The sequence below is a fragment of the Pelodiscus sinensis genome, chromosome 15 (genome assembly GCF_052426305.1).
Source record: "Pelodiscus sinensis isolate ZL-2025 chromosome 15, ASM5242630v1, whole genome shotgun sequence".
NCBI lineage: Eukaryota > Metazoa > Chordata > Testudines > Trionychidae > Pelodiscus > Pelodiscus sinensis.
In genome coordinates this window covers 5,351,672-5,377,206 of record NC_143066.1, presented here as the reverse complement: position 1 = coordinate 5,377,206, position 25,535 = coordinate 5,351,672, and the positions used below count along the sequence as shown (strand labels likewise).

The 25,535-nt window shown below is 47.0% G+C and overlaps 1 protein-coding gene across 6 annotated transcripts in view; it reads right to left on the bottom strand.

The window, feature by feature from the left end:
• CREBBP (CREB binding lysine acetyltransferase) overlaps positions 1-25,535 on the bottom strand; it is a 179,225-nt gene that overhangs the window by 121,430 nt on the left and 32,260 nt on the right. For 3 of the 6 annotated variants that reach the window (XM_089782213.1, XM_089782214.1, XM_089782215.1), the window contains exon 1: positions 15,648-16,444. The exons of 2 other annotated variants lie outside the window; for them this stretch is intronic. In XM_089782213.1, the coding sequence (XP_089638339.1) occupies positions 15,648-15,732 (85 nt within the window). In that variant the 5' untranslated portion in view covers positions 15,733-16,444. Of the gene's footprint in view, positions 1-15,647; positions 16,445-25,535 lie in introns of those variants that run through there. One more of the 6 variants, XM_006130608.4, reaches the window with a different exon arrangement.

Here is a 25,535-nt window from a genome sequence, read left to right as displayed (position 1 = left end):
AGAGGTTTAGGGACACCAAGAGAATGAGATTGCATGTCTGACCATCTTGGCTAACTGCCACTGGTGGACCTATCCTCCATCAACTTACCCAATTCTTTTTGAATCCTATTATATTTTGGGGAATCATAAAATTACCTAACATGGGTTGCATAGGTTGACTGTATTGTGTGAAGCATTTCCTTTCGTTTTTTTAAACTTGCTGCCTGTTAATTTCATTGGGTGACTCCTGATTAATGTGACAATGAAAATAACACTTCCTCAATCACTGTTTCCATACCATTCATGATTTTTAGCGTTCTATTGTAACTCCCCTCCTAATAGCCTCATTTCTAAGCTGAATAGTAAATCTTTTTAATCTCTCCTCATATGGAAGTTGCTCCATACCCATAATCATTTTTGGTGCTATTCTTTGCACTTTTTCTAATTCTAATGAAGCCATCTGTCTGCAAATGTAGAAAGACAATAACACATCAGTTTACACCTGGCCCATGTTTGAAGCTTACCATCACAACCCTAAGGATTACAAGCTTCCCCCCTTATGAAAATTTAGATGGTGAAGAAGATAATGGCACTTGCCCACAAAAACTTCTCAAGTGTTAGATAGGGGTGTTTTTTTAAGCCCTGATCATAAAATTGCTGATGGTACACACTTGAGGATTAAAGAGAGAAATAAAAAGGAGATGAAAACAGAAGGAGAATGGGAATAAGATGCATTTTGGCTTTTACTTTCACTGATTTGAAAAGCAGAACAGTCACTGCCATCAAGCAAGCCAATAAAGCCAACATTTTCAAATTAGGTGCCAATAAGCTAAACACCTAAATCTATACTTACACAATTAAATAAATTACCTTATTTTCAATAGTGCTGAGCATCTGCAATTCCCACTTATTTAGGTGCTTATATATGGGCCTAATGTGTCTGTAAGCACCCAAATTTGGAAGCTTTAGCTAGTAATTTCTCTAACTCAGGCCTTCTCTATACTAAAAAAAACTACATAACTATGTCAGTCAAGACAGTGAAAAAGTGATATCACTGACCAACATAGTTATGCTGACATCTCCCACTAGAGATATAGCAATGCTCACAGAAAATGGTTTCTATCAACCCAGCTAACTTCAGTTGGAGAAGTGGTGTTCTTACACAAGACAGAAAAAAAATGTTTTGCCAGCACAGGCTGTATTATTTACACTCCAGGTCTACAAAGCAGAGCTATCTAGCACAGTCCCTGCAGTGCAGATATCCACAGTTTCTCCATTCACAAAAAATAAGGATAAATTATTATTTGTAAAGCTCTGAAACCAAAAATAACGTAAGAACCCTAAGCTTTATCTTCACTGGGCATGCTCTCAGGAGACAGGAGAGCCAAGTATTTACAAACCATAAAGCCTGGAAGAATTTTTATAAATATAATACAAAAGATAATGCAAAGAAGACATCCTCTGAACACCTAAAAAGATATTATCCATTCCTGTTGTCCTACAAAATTAGACACATCTATTCTAAACAATGGAATATTCATATCTTTAACAATGAAAATCAAGCACGTAAGAAAACAAGCATAAAGCTTAACACAGTGCATCTGTAAACATTCAATATTCAAAAACCACTAAGATAATGACTCAGTTTCCTATTTTTATATTTCAATCAACGCTGTGTACACTAACACACATCAACATACAATATCCATTTTAAAACAGTTGTAATAAAATGCAAAAGAACACGAGTTTGCACATGCACTCAGAGGAGTGACTTGTTCTCTTTGCCTTCCGGGAACTGGGCGGATGTACACCTGCCTGCTGTTAAAGGACAGCTCCCCAACCTTTCAGGAGACTCCACAAGGCCCAGGAACTCTGATTACAGAAAACAAGTATAAAAGTCAAAGGGTCAAAACAAGAGAACCTGAAGGGGACACCAAGCAGAGAATTCCAGACAGTGCCTATTGCTCCCTGAAGGCATCAAGAGAGACAGCAGACACTGCCCACAGGAATTCTGCTCGAATGTGTGAACAGAGGGAGGAGCAGAAATAAGTCCCATGGAGAAGCTGCTAATGGATATCTCCATTTAGCTATGGGACTAGGATGGAATATAGGCTGGCCCACCAGAGGTTCCCCACCCTTAAGAGGTGGCAATAGGTCTCTCTACTTTGTATCGGGGTAGGCCATAAGGGTGAGGAAATGAAGGGTGCAGAGGACAAGCATGTACAGATGCTTCCTTGGTGCAATTCAGAACTGAACTGGCGTCAAGTTGTACAGCTGGCTCACAGGATATGGATGGGACAGCTGGGGTGGAGGGGTTCATGGAGCAGAGGCCCAATTAAAAGGTCCAGAAGGCCCGGGGTATAGGGTGGGCTGGGAGTTCCCTCCTGCAGGACCCGGTAAAGGTAAAATCAAGTAGCAAGGCTGCTCACAGCTTCTGAAGTACACGCCAGAGATGATCAAGGATGGAAAGCCCCATGTGCTGAGTGTCACTCAGTTTCCTTAGTTGTAATCCAGGAGGTCTCTTGAGTCTGGTAACTTCTGCTGTTACCGACCTCTGGTGTACCGAGGGGGACTCAGCCTCCTACATACTGATTTGGGGATTGTGTAGCAGGGGCCCATGAGAAGATCTGCCCTTTGATGGTCACCACAGACCCTGGTTGCTGAAACCAGCTGCCAGAGGAGGTCCTACCAGAAGACCAGCAGCACCCTTGGATGGAGATTAAGGAGCTGCTGGTCATAGCGGAGTCCTCTGAAATGGCATAGGAAGGTGTGCGTCAGTGTGCTCCATGCCGGACTACCTGCATCATACAAGAGCTTCTGCCAGGTGTGGAGGCACAAGACATGGACCTGAGTGTGCAAGAATTTCAGGCCCTTCCCTCCCTCTTTCAGGGGAAGATCAAGCACCCCTACAGAGTCCCAGTGCAGTCCTGGCCAAAAAAACCTCCAGAGCCAGCTTCTGGAGGTTGGCCAAGAAAACCAGGGCTGGCTAGGGTGCTGGGCTGATGCCAGAGCACAGAAAGCACCAAGCGATGGAGCACAGATCCAACTTAATCTATTCCACTATGGGTACCCACATGGCCCCATAATATGCCTACATTTTTATGGCTCACTTAGAACAACGTTTTCGTAGCTCCCGTCCCTTAGCATCCTGCCTCCACCTAGTCTACATTGATGACATCATCATATGGACCCATGGGAAAGAGGCCCTTGAAGATTCCACCAGTATTTCAACAACATTCATCCCACCAACCACCTCAGCCTGGAACAATCCACACAAGAGATCCACTTCCTGGACACTGCAGTACAAATAAATGATAGTCACAAACACCACCCTGTACCAGAAACCTACTGACTGCTATTATCACCTACTTGCCTCCACCCAAAACACATCACGATCTATTGTCTACAACCAAGACCTAAGATACAACCGTAGCTACTCCAGTCCCTCAGAGACAAACACCTACAAGATCTTTATCAAGCACCTGGGAAAAGTGAAGAAACAGATTAACAGAGCCAGATGAGTACGGATAAGTCACCTATTTCAGGACAGACCCAGCAAGGAAAACAACAGGACACCACAGGTTATCACATACAGCCTCCAGCTAAAACTAGGGATGCAACAGTTTATCAGTTAAGCTCCCAGCAGCCATCAGGAGCCCATAGAGCATTTAACTATGTAACAGATTGAATTTCAATAGGTTACATGTTTAATGTTCTTAAATTTTTACATCACTAGCTAAAACCCCTCCAGCACATCACTGACAATCCACAACCTCGAAGGGATGTTAAATTTTGATTAATCAACTAACTGAGTAGTTAATGGAATTTCCACTGACTACTTGATTAGTTGATAAGGGAGGCGCTCGCTAACCTGCTGTACCTCTCCCTTTGAAATGTATAGGAGCTCCGGGCGGCTCTTGTACATTTCAAAGAGAGAGGTGCAGCAGTAGGGACGCCTTTGCCTCTCCCCACAGAGACGGTGCTGGAGGAAACTGGCTTTTAAGCCGGGTTCCCCCCAGCACTAACTCCTGCTCCCTGCCCATGCTGCCCCTCTCTGATAAAGGTAACAAGAGAGGGGGAAGCAACTAGTCAAGTCACTATTCAACTATCCGATAAGCTTATGCTTATCGTATAGTCAACCAGTCACTTACATCTCTACAACCTATCCTGAAAAACGATCCCTCACTCTCAAAGCTTAGGATAGGCCAAAAGTCAGCCTCCCAATCTGAAGCTAATACTCACCAGCAGCCACACAACACACTACAGGAACACTTATCCAGGAACCTGTCCCTGCAACAAACCCTACTGCCAACTCTGTCCACATATCTATGTAAGTGACACTATCACAGGACCTACCCACATGAGGCACACCCCCCGGGGCTCATCCCCTTGCACATCAACTAACATGATACATGCCATCAATTGCTAGCAATACTCCTAGGCCATGTGTATTGGCCAAACCAGACAGTCTCTATGCCACAGGATAAAGGGACACAAATCAGACATTAGGAAAAACAACACACATAAACCTGTAGGGAAACACTTTAACCTCCCTGGACATTCAGTAATGGATTTGAAAGTAGCCATCCTTCTACAAAAGAACTTCAAAACCTGATTGCTAAGGGAGACACCTGAACTGGTGTTCATTTGCAAATTCATTAGGATCGACTGAATAAAGATCCTATCTGATTAATGCACTACAAAGGCAATTTCCCCTCTTTTGGTATTCACATCTCCACATCAAATACTGTGAATGAGCCACTTCCACCCTGACTTGATTAGCCTCATTTACACACACACACACACACACACACACACACACACACGTACGTGTACAAGGACAAACTAGGTCAAATTACAAAGCATTAATATAAACAAACAGCACATGCAGAGGTAAAATTAGAAAGGCCAAGGAACAAAATGAGCTCTAACTAGAGACAAGGAACAACAAGAAAACCTTCTATATATAAGAAGCAAGAGGAAAACCAAGGAGAAAGCAGGTCAGTTACTAAATGAAGAGGGAAAAACACTAATAGAAAACATGAAAAATGGGAGAGATGCTTAATGATTAAAGTAGACAAGGTGGAAAAAGTCCAGAGAAGAGCTACAAAAATTATTAAAGGTCTAGAAAACTTGACCTTTAAGGGAAGATTGAAAGAAATGGGTTTGTTTAGTCGGGAAAAGAGAAGAGAAAGAGAACATGATAACTTTCAAGTACTTATACAACTGTTACAAAGAAGAGGAAGGAAAAAAAATATTCTCCTTAATATCTGAGGATAGGACAAGAAGCAATGGGCTTAAATTGCAGCAAGGGAGAGTTATGTTGGACATTACAAAAAACTTCCTGTCAGTGTTAACTACTGGAATAAATTTTGTAAAGAGGTTGTGGACTCTCCATCACTGGAGATTTTTAAGAGCAGGTTAGACAGACATCTGTGATGGGTGGTCTCAAATTGTGCTTGGCCCTGCCTTGAGTGCAAGGACAAGACTTGTTGACTTCTTAAGGTTCCTTCCTGTACTATAATTTGATGCCTGGGATAAATCTTATAATCATGGACCTGATGGAAGTCAGAGATAAAGCTTCCGTACTGTATATCAGGTATGAAGCCCTTTGGAGAGAGTAGTAACCAGTGATGGAACGCTCATGAATCAGATGTTTAGGATGGCTGCATCTGAGATATTCTGTAATCTATTTCAATGTTTTGTTTGCATCCTGAGAAAAAAGGGAAAAGACCAATTTATCATATTTTGGTCTCCATTCTTGGCTGACTTCTTCAGCACCTTGGATACTTATTCTGACATTTTCATCTCAGAAGGAATCAATAGCATGTAGAAGGGAAATTTTTCTTTGTATGACTACAGAACTTACTACTATTATCAGGTCAATTCTTGCATTCAACCAACCATCATGCATTGTTTATTCTTTAGCTCTTTGTTTAATTTCCCTTATTTTTCCATATGCAGTATTTATTGGATTATGCAAGCTTCTATCAGCCCAGAAGATAACATTGGGAACAAAATACTTCAACTGTGTATTTTTAAATTGTCTAGTTGGCCCTATTTACCATAAAAGGCAGGTGACATTACCAAATCCAGGTTTGGTCATGTCAGATTTTATGGCCTAAGTGTCAAACGATCTGTGACAATGTACGGTTTCCAAGAGAACAAAACATTCCTCCTGAATGAAGCCAAGTTTGAAGTGCCACTAACCATGCTTCTTCCTCCAGTCTGTCCCATTCTCATCTGCTCTAGGCTCCTAGACAGTTTAATAAAACTATCTTATTGTTTCTTAACAGGCATAAGCACAGTTAGAGCCTCATCATTTAGTTTTTAGAACAATTAAAATTTCGTTCATAAACAAATTAGAATTTTGGTGTTGTCCTCACTATAAATTGTTGTGTTGTCAAGCAATATAGTTACTGTTTGTGTGAGATGGAGCAATAAGTTACACGACAAATCAAAGCATTTTTGTATCTTCTGACATCTGGCAAAAAAGCCAAGACCAGCAGGTGCCACTCAAGAGACTGGGAGATGGACTTGAAAGACACTTGTTTGAGTTTCCCCCTCTGGGGATTAATAGATGGGTCCAGGAAATAGGAAAGCACAGTAGCAAATTGTATAACTCTCTCACTCTCACACCCACACCATTTAAATGAATGCATGCAATAGACGTTCACAGAAAATGAACAAATTAAAAAACTACTGATTTGATTTTTTCCTGAAAAGCACCTGAATTTTATACACCAGAATATAATCCTTTCCAACTGTTGGGGTACACCTGGTTGGTGGGGGTTTGGGTTTTTTATTTTTTGTTTTTCTAAGGAAACCCACCACAGGTGAAAATGACTATATCCAAAAGCCCAAATATCTTGAAAATGGACTTTAATAAGCCAAAATCAGCATAAGCCAAAAAGATTACTGGATAATTAGCAAGACTCCTTTGCACCTGAACACCTCTCTCAAATTGAGGAATAAGTGGAAAGACAATCTGGTTTGCCCATTCCTGAAAAAGTGCATCAATTACCAAAGCCCACTTCTATGGTTACCTTAGCCAGGATGGGTAGGAATGGTGTCCTTAGCCTCTGTTTGTCTGGAACTGGGTGACAAGAGAGGGATCATGTGCGGATTACCTGCTGCGTTCCCTCCCTCTGGGGCATCTGGCATCGGCCACTCTTGGCAGACAGGATACCAGGCTAGATGGACCTTTGGTCAGATCCTGTATGGCCGCTCTTATGTTCTTAGAGAAATAAAACTGATACACTATAAATAGGCCCATCTTTAGAGGATCAAAGTTATTAGGAAGCCCAATGAGAAGAGGGCCACAAAACAGCATGAAACCATGAGCACTAAACAGTTTGCCTCCCTCAATATAATAGAGAGAGTGACTCTGAACTTTGGGCAGGAATGGTCTTCTTTTATTCCGCCATTTGTTCTTCTAGCAACCAGTGTTTCCCAGACAAGAGAAAGTACACTCACAGCTTTGGGTACAAGTGGGTATATGTGGTGTAAATGGTCAGAGACAAAAAGGACACTGCCAACTGAAAATGTAGTCAATCTCAAAATGAGAGTTAAAAGTCATTTCAGGGCCAATGTTTTCCTATTTTTTGCCCTGTCTTTGGCTACTGTGCACAAAATCCAAACAAAGGAAAACCAACTGACTCCGGACTATACAAAGTAAAACAACAGATTTACATAAAAATGCTTTTTCCTTTTATCTTTCTTTCAGTTACAAGCAGTTTCAAAAATTTACCGTATACCTTCTAGCCTGAAGTTTAAGATTACCAGTCAGGGTTAAAAAAAAATCTTTCACTCCATTAACTTCAGAAGCCACATCCCAAACAATACAGCTGATGTTTAAAATCTAACAAGGCAGTGAACTTTCTATTTAATTTTTAATTATAACTCTGTGTGTCTATTACTGGTTTCCCTTTTGGCATCACTCCTCTGTGATGATTCTTCCTGAATGGTCTTCGATTGATTGGCTCTTTTCCTTCTCACTTGTATCTCACACTGTCTACCATATTTTTCTAACTTCTCTCTCCTCCAAGAATCTGCTTAACTCACTCACAGTTAATAGCCAGAAGTAAAAATGAAAATGGGGTGGGTGGAGTGTGGGGAGGGGAGATCACCCAGGTGAGACACCCCCCTCACCTCGCCCCCAACTTTCCACTATCTCAAGCTGCTGGAAAAAAGATAGCAGTAGGATTCCTATCAAGGTGCTTATCATGGACTATCTTTGGAGTAACAAGTAATCAAGCTAATCAAATCAAATCGGATTCTCTACAAAAATTTTATTTGATAGCTGAAAGATAAAGGCAGCACACATACTCTGATTCCCTCTGACACCACACCAAAGGGCCACCTGCTGCTGAGTGATGTGCATTCTCCACAGCTTCATCCCTTCTTTTCTTTGGCTGCTCCTACATGGTTGTCTTCACTATTCATACCCTTCAGCCCCTCTGCTCCAGTGAGTAGTTCCAGATCCTCCCTCTGCTACTGCTCATATTTCAGAAGCAGCAGCAAAACTGATGAGATTTTTGTCACATCAAGCTGCCCACTGGATTCTGAATTGCTAGAGCCAAAGCATGTGTCAGATTTTGTATTTGCTGTAGTATGCAAATCTCTGAACAGCAGCTATCCATCTGACACTGAAGCTATCCATCCACTCACTGGGAAGACATACTATATTAGCTACAATAAGTTTGGTTTGGTAGACTATCTTTATAACCGTAAAGACTAGAAAGCTCAGCATTTTTTAATTAAATATTAAAATTTGGCACTCACCTATGAAACCTTCTCTCTCACCACAAGTGACACAGTGAATGATTTTTTTCAACCTGGCTTCTAAGAGCAGGTAAAACATTTTCCCCACATATAATTTAAGTTGACTCTGTTCTAAAAAGGTGGAATTCTGAGAAAAGCATGCTTATAATTAAAAGTTGGATTTTACTGAAAGGAGCATGAAATGCACAAACAGTATGGGACAGAAAGTCAACAGGTGAGGCACGTTAGTCTTGATAGACAGCTTTGTAACCCTTCATGCTGTGCAGTAAAGGAGACAACTCATCTGTTAAGAACAAGAAGATACTCAAGGGGAGGAAATTCTCTTGTCAGGCAAATATTTAACAGTAGTGCTGCCTAAGTATAACTTTTCTGTCAAATGTGAAACGTGCAGAACAATAGTTTGTTTTTAAATTAGCTTCAAATTGTTTGTTCAGCAACTGGCAGTATTAATGGGGTGAAACGTCTATCTGCTCATCTCTCCTTTTGAATCACAAAAGCTCCTAAAGCACTTAAGTTTAAGGAAAAGTGGGGGGGTTACACTCCTTCAGCTAAAAAGAATACATCTATTTAATATAACTATCCCCTCATTTCTATTTTATATATTCTGAAAGTTTCTCCTACAAAGTGTCTTAATGTAAGTATACAGCACATATATTTATATGTAATTTAATCATTATTACCTTAACCTACACTACAAAGGATAATTTTAAGTAACATTGTAAATAAAAAAAACTATGACACATTGTAAAAATTAACAGTGAAACAAAACTTGTATTCTTTACTGCTCCTTTCTGCTGCATAAATGTGCCCTCAAATGTTGTATTATTTTCAATTCTAGATCCCTGAAGGGCACTTTTTTCTTTGCTTGGCAATTTAGCTTTGAGAGCATGTGCAAAAGTGCACAGCACTGAAGTATACACCAAACAGACATAAGGAACAGATTACAGGCCCATAGTAGGCTTGGAAACAGTGATTTACACACTTTAGTATACCAACACCATAACAATGACAGCCATCCCTATGTAGAGCCCTATGGTTCTTATCCTGCAAGAACTCAAGTAGTCTCAATTCCCACTGACTTCAACAACCTGTGGCTGGCCATATGGTCAGCCCTTATTGGCTCATCCTGTATTACCATAGAAAGATTCTATACATCTTTGAACTGCATCACTAACATTTAGGGGAGGAAAAAAAAGATTGAATTTGTTTTGTAGCAACCACAAATTCAATTTTTACAAAATCCAAGTTGTGTCTTAATTTACGGCTTTATCCCTGTAAGAGTACACAAAAGCAGAAACTACAGAAAGAGAAAGTGAACACACACCAATTTATCACTATGATAAGATGCCTGCTTATGTACAGCAGAAAAAGACATCCTAATCTAGGATGCTCCAACTTTCTTTTCATTGTGAAAGAGAAGACTGCTGCCCCAAACATGCTTTTAACAACACATGGGAAGTAAATTACATCTATCTGTGTGATCAGAGGGGAAGAGGTAAGAGGTCTACAATGTCTCTGACAAAACTTATAGACTTACTCGGCGTTCTCATTAGGGATGTAATAGTGTAGTCGATTAACGAATAAGCAAAAGCTTATCAATTAACTCAACTCACCGAGCCACGGCGAGCCCTGCTCGCCAGCCGCACTGTCCAGCGATCTGCGCATGCACAGATCGTTCTGCGCATGTGCAGATCGCCCAAAACCAGCTTTTCCGGGTTGTAATCTGCTCGTCATGGGCAAGTAGATTACATAGTTTGTCAAGCCCTGTCAATTAATGTTACAGACTACATTTCCCCTCCCCATCCCCCCCGCCAGTAACTTTTTTAGCAGACTGACCAATAGCCCAGCTCAGTCCCAGGGACCTATCCTTGCTGCAGCTTTGCATTTGAAGTGTATTAGGAGACGGGCGGGCAGGCAGCCCAGCCCAGCCCAGCCCAGGCTTGCAGCAGGATCGGGACCTACTCCCGTTGCAGCTCTGCATTTAAAGCATAATAAGAGCCAGGAAAGCGTAAATAAAGTAAAGATTATGACAGATTTCTAAACTATTCCAGTTATTTCACTATACATGGCCATAACCTGAATTTCTTCTACTGACTGATGTTTTCATAAAAACAAATCTCTGTTCATGTAGCAACATTTTTGTATGGGTCTTTCTTCACATTTTATTTTTAGAGATATTTGCACGTAAACAAGACCATTATTTAACAGTTCAGCTCTTCTGACCACTTATTCTTGATCTGAAGTCAAAGTATGATGCTACGGCCACAGGGTTACGACCATGCCAGGAAACTAAAGAAGGAATAGAATCTGAATCACCCCTACAAAGAAGACTTCAACTATTACCCAAACAAATATCGGGAAGCCTCAAAGGTGCGGCAGCACCTTTATATATAGAGCCCTGAAAATGGGAAGATACCTGCTATATAATCGCGGTTTTATGCATACGTGGCTCATTTCTGCAGCTAGATGCGAATACAAATTTGTATCTAGAACTTCGCAAATCCGCAAAGATATCTGCTTTGTATCCAGAGATGTGGACATCTGCAGCCCATTTGTGTGGGCACAGATGCGGATATAAAATTTTGTATCTCCACAGGGCTCTGTTCATGCACACCTCATAGATACTTATGCTCAGCAGAGGATTACACATGGGTAATGTCTCTGTTCACAGCACAAGGTAGCATTTATCCTGATATTTATAAAATCATAAAAATGCATCCATTAATACAAATTCTGGGCACATGTACAATTATAATTCAAAATATAATCCCAAAATGAATTCCAAACCAACCAATTAATATTGCAAAGCAACAAAATAACTCCCATATGAATTTCCATTCAAGAACAGAATCAGTAATCTACTACCTCCAACACAGGCTATCAGCATATGCTTTATCGGACAATGCAAGAAACCCCCATAATGGATAATTTGGGAACAAGATGCCAAGGGGAATTTCTCTTCTGAGCATCATGCTGCTAATCCATTGGGATATAAGAAAAAAAAGTATGTGTTTTTGCTTCATTTATATGTTTTTATGCTAACTGTGTTTTCATCCAAACTCATAATACATTTTTTAATCTTACTAAGATCTTGGTTTGAATTATGTCTTAAGGCACTGTGCTTTTTGGTCCATGGGGGAAGACATTTTTTGAGATGATAAAGTCATAAAACTCAGATCAACCCACTTAACCATGTCTCCTTTCATGATTATATAGTTGCAGGGAGCAGGGGAGGCAAACACCTGGCCAGTCTAAAGAACCAATATACCTGCAAGAGATTGAGCTGTATCTGTCTGATTGTAACCACATTTTGTGTTCCAAGTGCCTTTGCATTCCATTATTCCAAAAACTTTTGTCATGTGCTGCAAATAAATTTAAAATTTCACAGAATAATTTAAAAACACAATATAAAGCATTTATTCTTCATCTGTACCTTTTTTCCTACAAGCACTTTTTATAAGTTTCTCTCAGCAGAATTCAAATTTGCCAATCACTATAAGGCTTGTCTATGAATGTAAATCCAAGTAAAAGTCTTATACTGCACAAATGACTTTTCTATATGCAACCTTGATTATATAGGCAATAAAGTGGGCAAATTTTATTAACTATGCCTAACAATGTTTTGGAAGTCTATATGCACAAATGTTCACATGGTACACAAAAGGAGATGGGTTTAAACCACTTCACCAAGTCATATGCATTTCACAGTTAGGTACATGAATATTTACTTTCTCAGTCTGTGTTAATTTAAATAGAAGATACTATTTTAGAGATATCAAATAAAAATCCAGTTTTTAAGCCTCTATCTGGTTTTAAACTGAAAAATTATATCTGAAACGCATTCTTATTTCTTAGATAAGGGAAAGAAAAAAGGTTAAAGTAAAATGGGTATGCAAGTACAGCTTTATTCTTAAAAGTGTTTTAGTAGTTAAAAATAATAAGTAGAAAATAATCTATATACATTTAAGTGTAATTCATAAGAAGGGGATTTTTTTCCTATTTTAAATAATTCAATATTTTCTGAAATACTTATGTTTAAAACATATATAGGACAGTCACTATTTCATTGTCACAAATACTTGTATGGGTGTTTAAGGAACAGACAGGATAACTAATCAACCAATACATAATCTGAAATTGTAAAACAACGCTAAGCAATGTAATGCTGAAACTACAGCATATTAACTTGCTTGATCTGAGGATCATCCTAACTTCCCTAAATCACATTTATAAACATTTACAAATGTAAAGATTATAAAATAAAACCGTTTGAATAAGACTATGATTGTTAGTTTTTAAAAATAATTTCTACAATACCAAAAGTTTTCAAGACATTTAATAAATACGCATGAATTCCCTTGTTTGCAGCATAGCATACAGTAGTATAACTATCACAGCAGCCACAATATATTGGCTCCTTTAGGCACCTTAAGGAATGCTCATTTTGCTACACCTTTATATAAAACGCTACTAACTGATATATTATCAGCACCCACACAGCATGCATTGGCTCCAGAGCGATTAATTTAAAAATCTAGATAATTTACTGGATCAAAATGTGAATACTGACAACATATTAAATGACTATGAACTCAAATCTTAAAATTAACACTGCAATAACAGAGTTACTTTGCAACTCAGGTGTTATGAAATTAAACAAGAATCAAATGTTTAAAATTATGCAACAAGAAACTCGGAGGATTTGATAAAACACACACACACACACGGATCCTACTGGTTAGGCAGATAAATGAAAACCCTTTCCCATGGATATTTTACTCATTAGCTTAGTTATAGGGATGAAACCTGACAATTAGTATTGGTAGTAACTAGCTTTGATTAGCATACTGTGTTGCTGGTGTAAGAACATAATCACTTTAGTCATCTAGCTAATACTGATTTATGATATACACAAGGCTTTACTTTTATCAATATATTTTGATTTTGTATTATTATTAAAATGCTAACTCAATGTATAATTTCAAAATTTACAGAACTATCACATTCATAAAAAAGTTCACAAGACTTAACTTCAATCATGCAAACATTACTCCAATACACAAATGAAGATTTGCCTCAAATAATTCTTACATCACTCTCGAATAATTTGAAAGAACATTCTACATCTTATCTCAACAAAAAATGTTTTTACTGGAATGATTCAAGCTAAGAAGTAATATTTATCAAGAAAACGGATTGAGTAAACCTACTCACTACTACAAAAAACAGCATGTGAAAGGGAAACAAGGGAAAACTTAGTGTTTTCATTAAATATATAGTCCAATCCTCCACTGAGACTACTCACAATAGTAAAATTAAGCATGTGTGTAAGCATTTGCATGACTGAAACCTTAATCATCATTCAACAGTACAATATGCAGCCTGCTGTTGCACGTGGCTCACATCTATCAATCTGAGAAACTGGTCAAAGGCAACATTTATGGTTGACACACAACTTTGTTATTAATCAAGAAGAGACAAGATCCCATTTTAGGTTCAGCATTTTGACTAATACTCTACTTTGGAACCCTAACAATTTGTATTGCCTTCTATATGTCAGATACAGTACTTACTCTGACAGTGTCATTTTTCATTGACTGAGGCCCTAGCCTCACAAATACTTTTGCACAGGCTTAACTGTATATATCCTACAGATTTTGTTGAGTTCCTTGAGACTACCCAAAATGCATAAGTTTGCAAAACTGAGTTTCTCTCAAATTAAAACTTCCAAAAATAACACCTTCAAAAGTCAGTTTCAAATCTTTTACCTACTACTGTAGCAACCTAAAGTGACTATTTGAAAGATTACAAACAGTTATTTTGATTAACAGGGCATTTCACAGCATTGTGTCTACTGCCATTCACTCTCAACTCCAGTCAGTTCCAAAAAGAGTTAAAATGGCTGAGTACTACACCTGACAGGTCTTTTGGCAATTTCTGTACAATCATCCCCCCCCCCCAATGCTCATCTCTTCCCCACCTATTATGTGAAAGATGGCTATAAGACACACTGCTGTCAAGTTTATTATATGTAAACATTACGAGACTAGTGGGGATGTTTTCATGTATACAAGAAAACTGAAATGTGTAACAAGGCACGTACATATTTAGGAAAATTACTCAGAGCAGACAATCTACCATTTGTTAAACCTAGTTTTTGGGTTACGACCAGGGTTATGAATGACAATGATGAAAGCGAAGGTGAAAGCGATCGCACACACAAACGTGCACAAAAGAAAAGTGTACACTGCCTAGAAGAATATTTGTCAAATTTCCTTCCTTAAGTCTATAAAATCCTCTCCCCCCCCCCCCAAAAAGCCTCTCTTGCCCAACGCCAAAACTTTTGAAAGCAGTTACTGTAATGGAAAAATGCCTACTTCTCGAAAGCACTTCACACTGCTCATTCACACATTTATGAACAGACAAGGAGCTATTCCAGCGCACTAGGTAACTCTGCGGTCTTGTCAAAGTTACACACGCATAGGCTACGCACGAAGGAATCTGTCTACACGCACCTGGGAAACCAAAACGCCTTTGAAGAGGCTGCCCCACTCCGAGAGAAATGTACCAATGCTGAAGCTCTCTCTTTCATTTACACTTATTTCTAAAGCACAAGCCAGCGCCAGGTGAGCCCCTCGCTTTCGCCAGGTCGTGCTACGCCCTAGAGCCTTCCCCGGTGGAGCTCTAAGGTGGAGGGCTGAAGTTACACGCCGGGTCCGAGCCACGGAGCGCAGCTGGCAGGCTGGGGAGTCAGCTGCAGGCTGCTGCACTCTGGTCAGCTGGCGGGGGCGGGGTCCCGGCGAAGTGCGAGTGGCCCCGGCCGGGTGGCTCCCCTGGCAGGGGCTGCCCCCGGGGAAGCGGCGCTGCCCGCGCGGTGCCCTCACCTGTGCTGTCGCTGGCGGAGAAGCCCGGCGAGTTGAGCTTGGCTCGCTTGGGGTTGGGCGGCCCGTCCAGTAAGTTCTCCGCCATGGTAGCCGGCTCGGCGGTGCCAGCCCCGGGGCCGCCCGGTCCTGCGCGCCCGGCCGCGGGCAGCCGCCAGCAGACTCCGCGCCGCGCGCCCGGGGGAACAGCGCCGCTCAGTGCTCGGCCGGCGGCGGCCCCCGCTGCCCCATGCCCGGGCCGGGCCGCCGCCGCAGCAGGCCGCAGGGAGGAGGGCTCGGGGCGGGGTGGGGAGAGAGCCCAGCGCCCCCCCGCCTGGCTCGCTCCTCCCGGCCGCTCCCCCGCCCTCCCCGCCGCGCGAGGAGGTGCCCGGATGGCGGCTCAGTCAGTCAGGCACTCAGGGAGCATAGCGCCCCCCCACCCCGCTCCTCCGCGCCCCGTCCCCGCCCTCCCCGCCGAGCGGGGGGCTCGCCCCGGCCCCGCGCCGGGCCCCGCGCCCGGGCCCGCGACCCCCGCCCGCCCGCAGCCGCCGCCGCCGGCGGGGACAACAATGAGCGCGGCGCAGCGAGCGCGGCGGCCACTGCGCCCGGTCCCGGCGGCGGCGCCCGGCTCGCCCCCTCCCGGCCGGCGCTGCCCCGCTGGCCGAGCCCGTCTGGCCCTCCGCGGCGCTCCGTGCGGCTGCCCGTGCCCCGGCGGGCGGCCCCGCTGCCCTGGCCCGGCCCGGCCCGGCCCCGCTCCCGCCCGCGCCGCGCTCCGGCTCCGCGACAAGATGGCGGCTGTTGATTCCTCAATTAAAAAAAAAAGTTTTTTTTTCTCTTCTCTTTTCCAGGGACCATGGGGGCGGGGCGGGGGCGGGGCCGGCGTGCTGCGTCACCGCGCAGGGGGGCACGCCCCGTCCCGGAAAGAGGCGAGCCCTGCCGGAAAGCGCCGAGCTGCCCTGGAGCTCCTGGCTGGGGGAGGAGAGGATGCAAACCTATGTAAATGAGCGTGCACAGTAATCCCGCCCCTCTGGCTCCTGCTCAATTACCCCTTTGGAGCCACCTCGGAGGGGCACCTCTGCTGTCCCTAACCCCATCCCACTAGGGCAACAGCCTCCACCAAGCAGCCACACCACTCCCATGCTACTCCCTGCCCTGCCCACCTGGCCCCATGCTCTGTGCCCCCCTTCTGCAGCACCAGTGCAACGGGGCAGCACCCACCCCACTGTTCCGCCAGTGCAGAGCACTCCTGCCTGCCCTGCCATTGTGCCTCACAGCAGTGCACCCCCTCCCAGGGATCATAGCACCGGGCTGACAGGGTGCATCACCCACCAGCATTTACAGAGAGTACCAAGCTGGACTTTTGTTGCCTTGGCCTCTGCACCATGCTGCTCCCCAATAATACTAGTGCAACAGTCTGCAACACTCCCCACGCTGCCTTCTCGTTGCCCTATCTGTCCATACCCTTCACTTGCTGCTTCCTTGCAGATCCATGGTGGGCAACCTGCGGCCCATCAGGGCTCTGCGTGCGACCCGGGAGTCATTTTGTTTACCATTGCCCATGATTGCCAGAGTCTGCTGGTTTCCTTCCACATAGTTTTCTTTCCTACCATTATCACTTAAGTGACACACGCACATAGAGCAAGGGCACATGGAGGGAGGTGCGTGCTGATTGCACACAACACAGACTGTGAGAGCCGTGCGCCCCCTCTGCATCCAATCCAAGCACTGCTATTGTTCAATCAGCATACCCCTCAGAAGTTAGCAAAGCCACCCTGACCAAGGAGACCGTCTTGGTTACCACAATCTTGCATCTGATAAAGAGGGTCTTTGCCCACTAAAGCTTATGCTCCAATAAATCTGTTAGTCTATAAGGTGCCACAGGACTTCTCGTTGTTTTGACAATCTTCCAGACCACTGAGATTATGGAGGACCACTAATACAGCCCACTCACTAGCCTAGGTTGCCCATGGCTGCAATAGATCCAAATTTCTTGCACCCAGGCGGCGTCCCTTCGTCACCCGCCCCTGATCTCATTGACAGGGCTGGCTCCAGGCACCAGCAAACCAAGCAGGTGTTTGGGGTGGCACATTGACAGAGGTGGCATTCTGGCTGGCAGGAGGAGCAGGGCAGCAGGGAGCCCTGCGGAGGCCGCCCTGAGCTGGGAACCCTGCACTCTGCTGCTCGGAGCCTGCACCTGGCCCCAGAGCTCTGGGAGGGTGGGGTGCTGGGAGGACGGAGCACCTAGCCCCAGCACAGGGCAGCCGCAGCTGGTGACGCTAAGCCTGGCGGGGCAGGCCACGGCCATGGTGGCTGCTCCCGGCAGCCAACTCACTGGACCAGAGTTCAGGGGCTCGGCGGGCACTGGAGCTCAGCCGCGGCGGGGCCCCAACTCCCAAGCAGGGAGCCTTGTGTCTGGCTGCTCGGAGGCTGCACCTGGCCCCGGAGCTCTGGGAGCTTTGCGTGGGCAGCCCTGGGTACTTCCTGAGAGGGGGCTGCGGCTGATGAGGCTGGGCCTGAGGGCCTCTTCTTTGCCTTCGTGAGTGCACACCCGCCCCCGGCCGGCAATCCCCGCTCCCGTGCACCCTTCCCACCACTCCCCCTCTCCCACCCCTCCGGCCTGTGTTCTCTCCCCCACAGCTCTCCTGCCTGTGAACCCCCCTTGACTGGCTGTCCCCCTGCCCACTATCCTGTGACCCCCCCTCCCTCCCACTTCCTCCCCCCTCTCTTCTCCTCCTAGCCCCCTGCAATCCTGCTGGGATCCCGTCTCTTCTCCCCCCTCCCCCCGCCTGGATCCCCATCCCCTGTCTGGCTCTCTAAACATTCCGCCCCTCCCTCCCCTCCCCCACACACCTGCCCAGGAACCCAGCCCCCTTGTGCTGTGTCCTGACAACCTCACCCCTGGCTGGGACCCAGGTGATTCTCCCTCTCCCTTTGTCTAAGGAAGGGGAACTCTGGTGCTCACAGTGCCTGTGTCCCCAAGTCCCTCCCTGAACAGAAAAAGGGGGGGCGGCCAAAAAAATTTTTGCTTGGGGCGGCAAAAAACCTAGAGCCGGCTCTGCTCATTGATGAAAAATAGCGCACAACCTGCCTACACAACGGCACCCAAATCTCTTAGCAACATTCCCCCATACCCCCTTAATGCTGACCTGTATCTCTCATGCTGTCTTTTCCATAATGCCCTTTGTGGTGTCCGTACCTTCCCACACAACAAGCCTGTGTCCCCTCCATTACTTCTCTATGATGTCCACCCACAGCCCCCATGCTGCCACCCTGTGGTTCCTAAATGTCTAAGTGATGCTCTCCACCCACATGTACCCAATCCCTGCAGAACCCAGACCTCCACACAACACTTGCCCACATGACTATCATGCAGCTTCCCCGCATTTTTCAGCCTCACACTGGCATCCTATAGCATGTGCACACCCCCAGACATCGTCCCCAAAACACAAACCTATCGGTGCACTCCTTTGCTGCCTTCATGCAATGTATGCACACCCATCACAAAATAATATAATACTCGTGATACATAAAGCTCATGATGCCATCTACATTTTTGTTAGTCTCTAAGGTGCTGCAAGACTATTTGTTGTTTTTTAAGTTTTTCCAGTTACGAACTAACATAGCTACCCCTCTGAAACATAAGAACGGCCATGCTAGGTCAGACCAAAGGTCCATCTAGACCAGTATCCTGTCTTCCAACAGTGGCCAATGCCAGGTGTCTTAGAGGAATGAACAGAAACAGGTAATCATCAAGTGATCTCTCTCCTGTCATCCATTTCCAGCTCCTGATAAACAGAGATACCATTCCTACCCATTCTGGCTAATAAGCAGGGCTCAACAATTAGGGCAATCTACTCGCCTGTGGCGAGTAGATTTTAGCCCAGCATGGCGCCGCAGCGCGATCTGTGCATGCGCAGCGCGGTCTGTGCATGCACAGCGTGCCAAACCGCGCAGCTGGCGAGCAGGGCTCGCCGCCGCTTGTCAAGCCCTGCTAATAAGTATTGATGGACCTAACTTTCATTAATTTACCTACTTCTTTTTTAACCCTGTTCAAGTCCTGGTCTTCACAACATCCAATATGCACTTCCCCTTTGCATATTAACAAAAATACATCTCAAGACACAGTTCCTCCCCCAGACAGCTTTGCAATCTAATTTTAAGAAAAGAAATACATGGAGGAAGGAAGGAAGAAGGATTTGGCAGCTAGGAGAGACATTGCTTGTCAGAAGTGATACGGGGCTGCAGAACTCTCAACTTTTTTAATGACTTTTTCTATTTTTCAAATGCTCAATCAGTGAAACTTGGACCCTGGCTTGGGTCAATCCTTACCTAGAGTTTTCTCACTTCCCACATCTGTGTTCAATGATCTTGGAAACAAAGGGTTTACCAGAATCTATAGCAGTTCACAGCATCCTTCCTCCAGTTCCGAACCAATATATTCTGGTTCACAAGAGGATGATAAACCTTGCGTTGTTACTAGGATATGGATTTGCAGTGGTAGTGGGTAACCCACTGGGGTATGTGTGTTACAGGTCCTGCTCTGTTCCAAGCTGCAGAGGATATGAGTTGTTACAGCCCGTTGCTCTAAAGCTTTGGCTGTAGCAGCTTGTGCTTTTAGCTTTAAGGGACCATGGTTCGAGCCCTGGTGTTTTAGCAAAGATGGTGGCTATCGCTGTGGCATAGTAGCTCCGGACTGTTCTGACATAGTTCCGTGAACATATTTCTCTCGAGTACAGAAGCAGTTAGAAAACGAATGGGCTGTTTGGATACATTGTGAAAAAGACAGCAAACTGTAAAAACAATGAGGAGTCCTATGGCAAAAGACTAACACCTTTATTTGGGCATAAGCTTTCGTGGGTTGGAACCCACTTCATCAGATGCGTAACATGGAAACTTCAGTTTGGCAGGTATCTAGACACATGCAAAGATGGGCGAGTTACATTGCTATGTGGAAGACCAATGCTAAGGAGGTCAATTCAGTAAGGACGGATGTGGCCTTCCACAAAGAGTGTGTCCACTGACGTGCACAGGTTGAAAACTGTGGACATACAGCATTGCTTGCCTCAGAACCGCAGAACACAACGCTGTCCACAGCCTCAGAAACAACTCTGACTTCAGAATCAAAGAGTGTGACAGAGGAAGTGCCACAGTCATCATGAACAGGTCGGACTATCAACGGGAGGCTGCTGGACAACTTTCCAACACTGTATTCTACAGGCCATCGCCCTCTGATCCTATTGAGGAGTACCAAAAGAAACTAGGGAGGTTAAATATTGAATAGTCGATTAACCTCATGAATTTTTATTGGTTACCTGACTATTCTATAGTCCCTGTGAGTGGGGGTGGCAGCTAGTGCGCTCTGGCCCCACTCTGGAGGAGACCCCTGCCACTCTGTGTTTCTGCCTCTGATACAGAGGCAGCAGTGCAGAGTGCCAGGTAGGAGCTGATACCCAAGGGGTCCCATCACGGACCGGCTGCCTATCACCTGATGGTACGTCTACACAGCACCATAGGTGTTGCAAATCACATAACTTTTTTCGATCTTATTTCAAAACAGCTTATTTTGTAATTTGGCGCTGTCTACACAACGCCAAATTTTGAAATACCCCGGTATTCCAAAACGTCCCTTACGCCTCATGGAACAAGGTTTACAGGGATGTCGGAATAGCGAGCCTGTTATATTTGTAACAACAGGCTTGCTGTTAACACTAACCCAGAAAGCAAACTCTGTAACAAATCCTGTTGCCACATCTGCCTGAATATCTGTTCAAGTGACACCATCATAGGACCTAACCACATCAGCCACACAATCTGGTCTCCTTCATCTGCACCTCTACTAATGTGATCTGTGCTGCCATCAAGAGCCAGCCATGCCCCTCTGCCATGGATACTGGCCAAATCAAACTGTCTCTACGCAAAAGAATAATTGAACACAAATCAGACATCAAGAATGATAACATACAAAATCCAGTGGGAGAGCACTTCCATCTACCTGGACACTCAGGGTATGTCTAGACTACTTGGCTCCGTCAACGGAGCCATGTAGATGAATTTACTAGACATAGGGAAATGAAGCGGCGATTTAAATAATTGCCGCTTCATTTACATCAAAATGGCCGCCATACTGTGCCGATCAGCTGTTTGATGGCACAGCGCGGTTGTCTGGACGTGCCGCAGTCGACAAGGGAAGCCTTTGTCGACCACTCTGGTAAACCTCATTTCACAAGGCATAATGGAGTGGTCAACAAGGGCTTCCCTTGTCGTCCGCGGCACATCCAGACTGCCCCGCCCTGCTGCCAAACAGCTGATCGGCACAATGCAGCAGCCATTTTGATGTAAATGAAGCCGAGATTATTTAAATCACCGCTTCATCTCCCTATGCCGAGTGAACTTATCTACATGGCTCCGTCGACGGAGCCACGTAGTCTAGACATACCCTCAGTAATAGACTGTAATGTAATAGTAATGTAATGTAACTTACCCATCTTTGCATGTGTATCTACTGAAGTTTCCATTTCATGCATCTGTCAAAGTGCATTCCAGCTCATGAAACCTTATGCCCAAATAAATGTGTTAGGGTATGTCTACACTACAGCGCTAATTCGAACTAACTTAGTTCGAATTAGTTAATTCAAACTAAGCTAATTCGAACTAGCGCATCTCGACTTAAAAACTAGTTCAAATTAGCGTTTGCTAATTCGAACTAGCGCATCCACACTGATTGGACGCAGGGGCGCATTTAATGGCAGCTGAAACCGGTTCTGGCAGGGCATCAGGTCAGTCGTTGCTTTGTATGGCTGCTGTCTGAGGCTATCTGAGGCTCGTGCTTAAAGGGACCCACCGGGACAGCCGGTTCTCAGCTTTTCCGCTTGCTTGCCTACCTCGCCGAGGGACAGCAAAGCGTTTTTCTCTGCACCAGTCTGTGTCGGTGCTTCCCTTCGGGGACGCTGCCGCAGGTGGCAACATGGAGCCAGAGCTCGCCCTGCACTTTCTGGTGCAGTTTATGGACTTGCTGCTGCAAGCCTGCCAGCAATGGCTGGAGGCTGCCTGGTTCCACCTGGTGCACATCAGCCCCCTGCCTCTCTGCCTGGCCACCCTGGGGGCCATGGCGCAGCTGCGGCGGCGCCCGGGCGCCGGCGTGCTCCGCCGCATCTGGCATCTGGACACCATCAGCAACTGGTGGGACCGCATCGTCCTGGAGCGCTGGGGAGACCAACAGTGGACCCAGATCTTCAGGATGAAGAGGGACGCCTTCCTGGAGCACTGCGAGTGGCTCGCCCCTGCTCTGCACAGAAGGGACACTCGCATGAGGCCCGCCATCCCCCTCCAGAAGCGTGTGGCCATCGCCCTCTGGAAGCTCTCCACACCGGACAGCTACCGATCCGTCGGGAACCAGTTCGGCGTGGGGAGATCCACTGTTGGAGCGGTGCTCATGCAGGTACGGCACTCGCCGGCCAGTGGGCTGGGGGCAAGGGGGGCTGCAAGGAGGGGATGGGCCGCCCCAGGGAAAATGGGGGGGGGGGGTGGAGGCAAAAGTGCCCCGCACCGGAGGGGCTGGTCTCTCCCAGCCGTACTACACGCCGCCCGGCGGGGGGCTGCTCACGGGAGTGGGGCGCGGGGCACTGCCAGGGCACGAGCACTCCCAGCCACCCGGGCGCCCCACTGATTCGCGCTTTGCTGTGTCTCTCCGCAGGTGGTCAAGGCCATCAATCGGGTGCTGCTCCGCAGGGTGGTCTGCCTCGCCGACCCGGACGCCATCATCCAGGGGTTCGGCGCCCTTGGCTTCCCCAACTGCGGGGGGGCCATCGACAGGACGCACATCCCCATCCGTGCCCCGGAACACTAGACCTCCCAGTACGTGAACCGCAAGGGGTACTTCTCCGTCCTCCTGCAGGCCGTGTGTGACCACCGGGGACAGTTCACGGACATTAATGTGGGCTGGTCCGGCAAGGCACACGATGCCAGGGTGTACCAGAACTCCTCCGTGTGCCAGAGGCTGCACGCTGGGACCTTCTTCCCCGACCGCCACATCAGGGTCGGGGACATGGACATGCCCGTGTGCCTGGTGGGGGATGCGGCCTATCCCCTACAGCCCTGGCTCATGAAGCCCTACATGGGGCACCTCAACCCCTCCCGCTAGGCCTTCAATGCGAGGCAGACCAGGGCCCACATCGTGATAGAGGGGGCCTTTGGGCGACTGAAAGCCCAATTTAGGTGCCTCCTCACCCGCCTCGACCTCGCCGAGCACAACATCCCTCCCGTGGTGGCAGCATGTTGTGTGCTGCACAATTTGTGCAAGAGGAAGGGGGAGGCTTTCCTGCCAGCCTGGATGGCTGAGGCTGACCGCATGGCCGGCCAGTACGCTCAGCCCTGCACCGCCGCCATCCGGGAAGCCCAGCGGGGGGCCGTCTGGATCCGGGAAGCCCTGCGGGAGAGCTTCCAGGTGGAGGAGGAGGACTGAACTCTCCTTGCATGCCCCAACTGGGGCCTTCTTCCACCCTCCCCCTCTTCTCCTTTCCCCTCCCTAGCCTCCCTTCCTAATGTCAAATAAAGACACCTGTTTTGGCAAAAAAAGCCTCTCTTTATTTTACATAACTGGGGTGGGGGGAGGGAGGAGTGAGGGTGGAAGAGGGGAGGGAGAAACCTGGGAGGAGGGAGCTGGAAGGGGGTGGAAGGGGAGGAAGGGAAGGGAAAGCTCAGGCTTGGGGGTCCGGCTGGCTCTCCCATCTCGCAACACTGCGGGTGCGGGGGCCTCAGGGGGGAGCAAGTGTGGAGGGTGGGGCAGGAGGGACGGGGGGTGTGGAGGAAGTGGGAGAGGGAGCAGGGGCAGCAGAGGGAGCAGGGGCATCAGGGGTGGGAGGAGGAGCGAGAGCTGGGGCAGGAGCCGGAGCAGGAGGAGGCAGGAACCGGTCTACCAGGGTCTGGAGGTGGCCTCTGAGGCCACGGCCCTGCTCCTCCAGCGCATCCACACTCCGCTAGCGCAGCCGAAGGTCCTCCCGGACCCAGTGCTCCTGGTTACGGAGCAGCTGCTCCATGAACTGGAGGTGCCACCACTGGTAGTCCTCCTCATTCCTGGCACGCCTGCTGGCCCGGGCACGGGTGGCTGTTGCAGTCGGGGTGGTGCGCCCTGCAGTCCCAGGTGCTGCAGCTGTGGTGAAACAAGAGCAGCGGTCAGTTCTCCCTGGGGACAAGGTGGGTGAAACCCAGCCCCCCTCTGCAAGGCCAAGGCCCTTGCATGACACCCAGCTGTTGCTCCATGGTGGGCAAGGCCCAGGCGCACGGTCCCTGGCCTCCCTCTCCCCCCCACCCTCCGTACACATAAGGGGAGCATGATGGTACTCACAGGTGGAGGCCTCCCCAGCCTCGGATGACACAGGAGATGTTGTCTGTGGGGTTCCTTGGGGGTCCTGGGTCGGCTCCCGGCAGGCTCCTGGCTTGTGGCGTCCTCTGGCTCCTCCTCCTCAGTGTCCAGGACCGGTCCCTCTGCCCCGGGGTTGATGACCACCCAGGGGGCATGGACGGCGTGAGCCCCCAGGATGTGGTCCAGGGTGTGAAAGTGGGGGCAGGCCTCCGGGTCGGCCCCTGGCAGGCAGGCCCAGGAGTAGGACTGCCGCAGGTCCTTTATTTTACAGCGGACCTGCTCCCAGGTCCGCTGGTGGCCTCTGGCGGCCAGGCTGTCAGCCATGCGGCCGTAGACAGCCACGTTCCTGTGGCTAGTGCGGAGATCGTGGACATTGGAGGCTTCCCCCCAAACCTCGATGAGGTCCACGATCTCCGCACTAGACCAAGCGGGCGCCTGCCTCTTGCGGCCCCGAGCAGGCTCCTGGGAGCCGCCTGGGAGCCTCCTGGGAGGGCTGGGTGGCATTGGGTGGCTGGCTCATGGCGTGCCAGGTGCAGGGTCTGCTGGCTGGG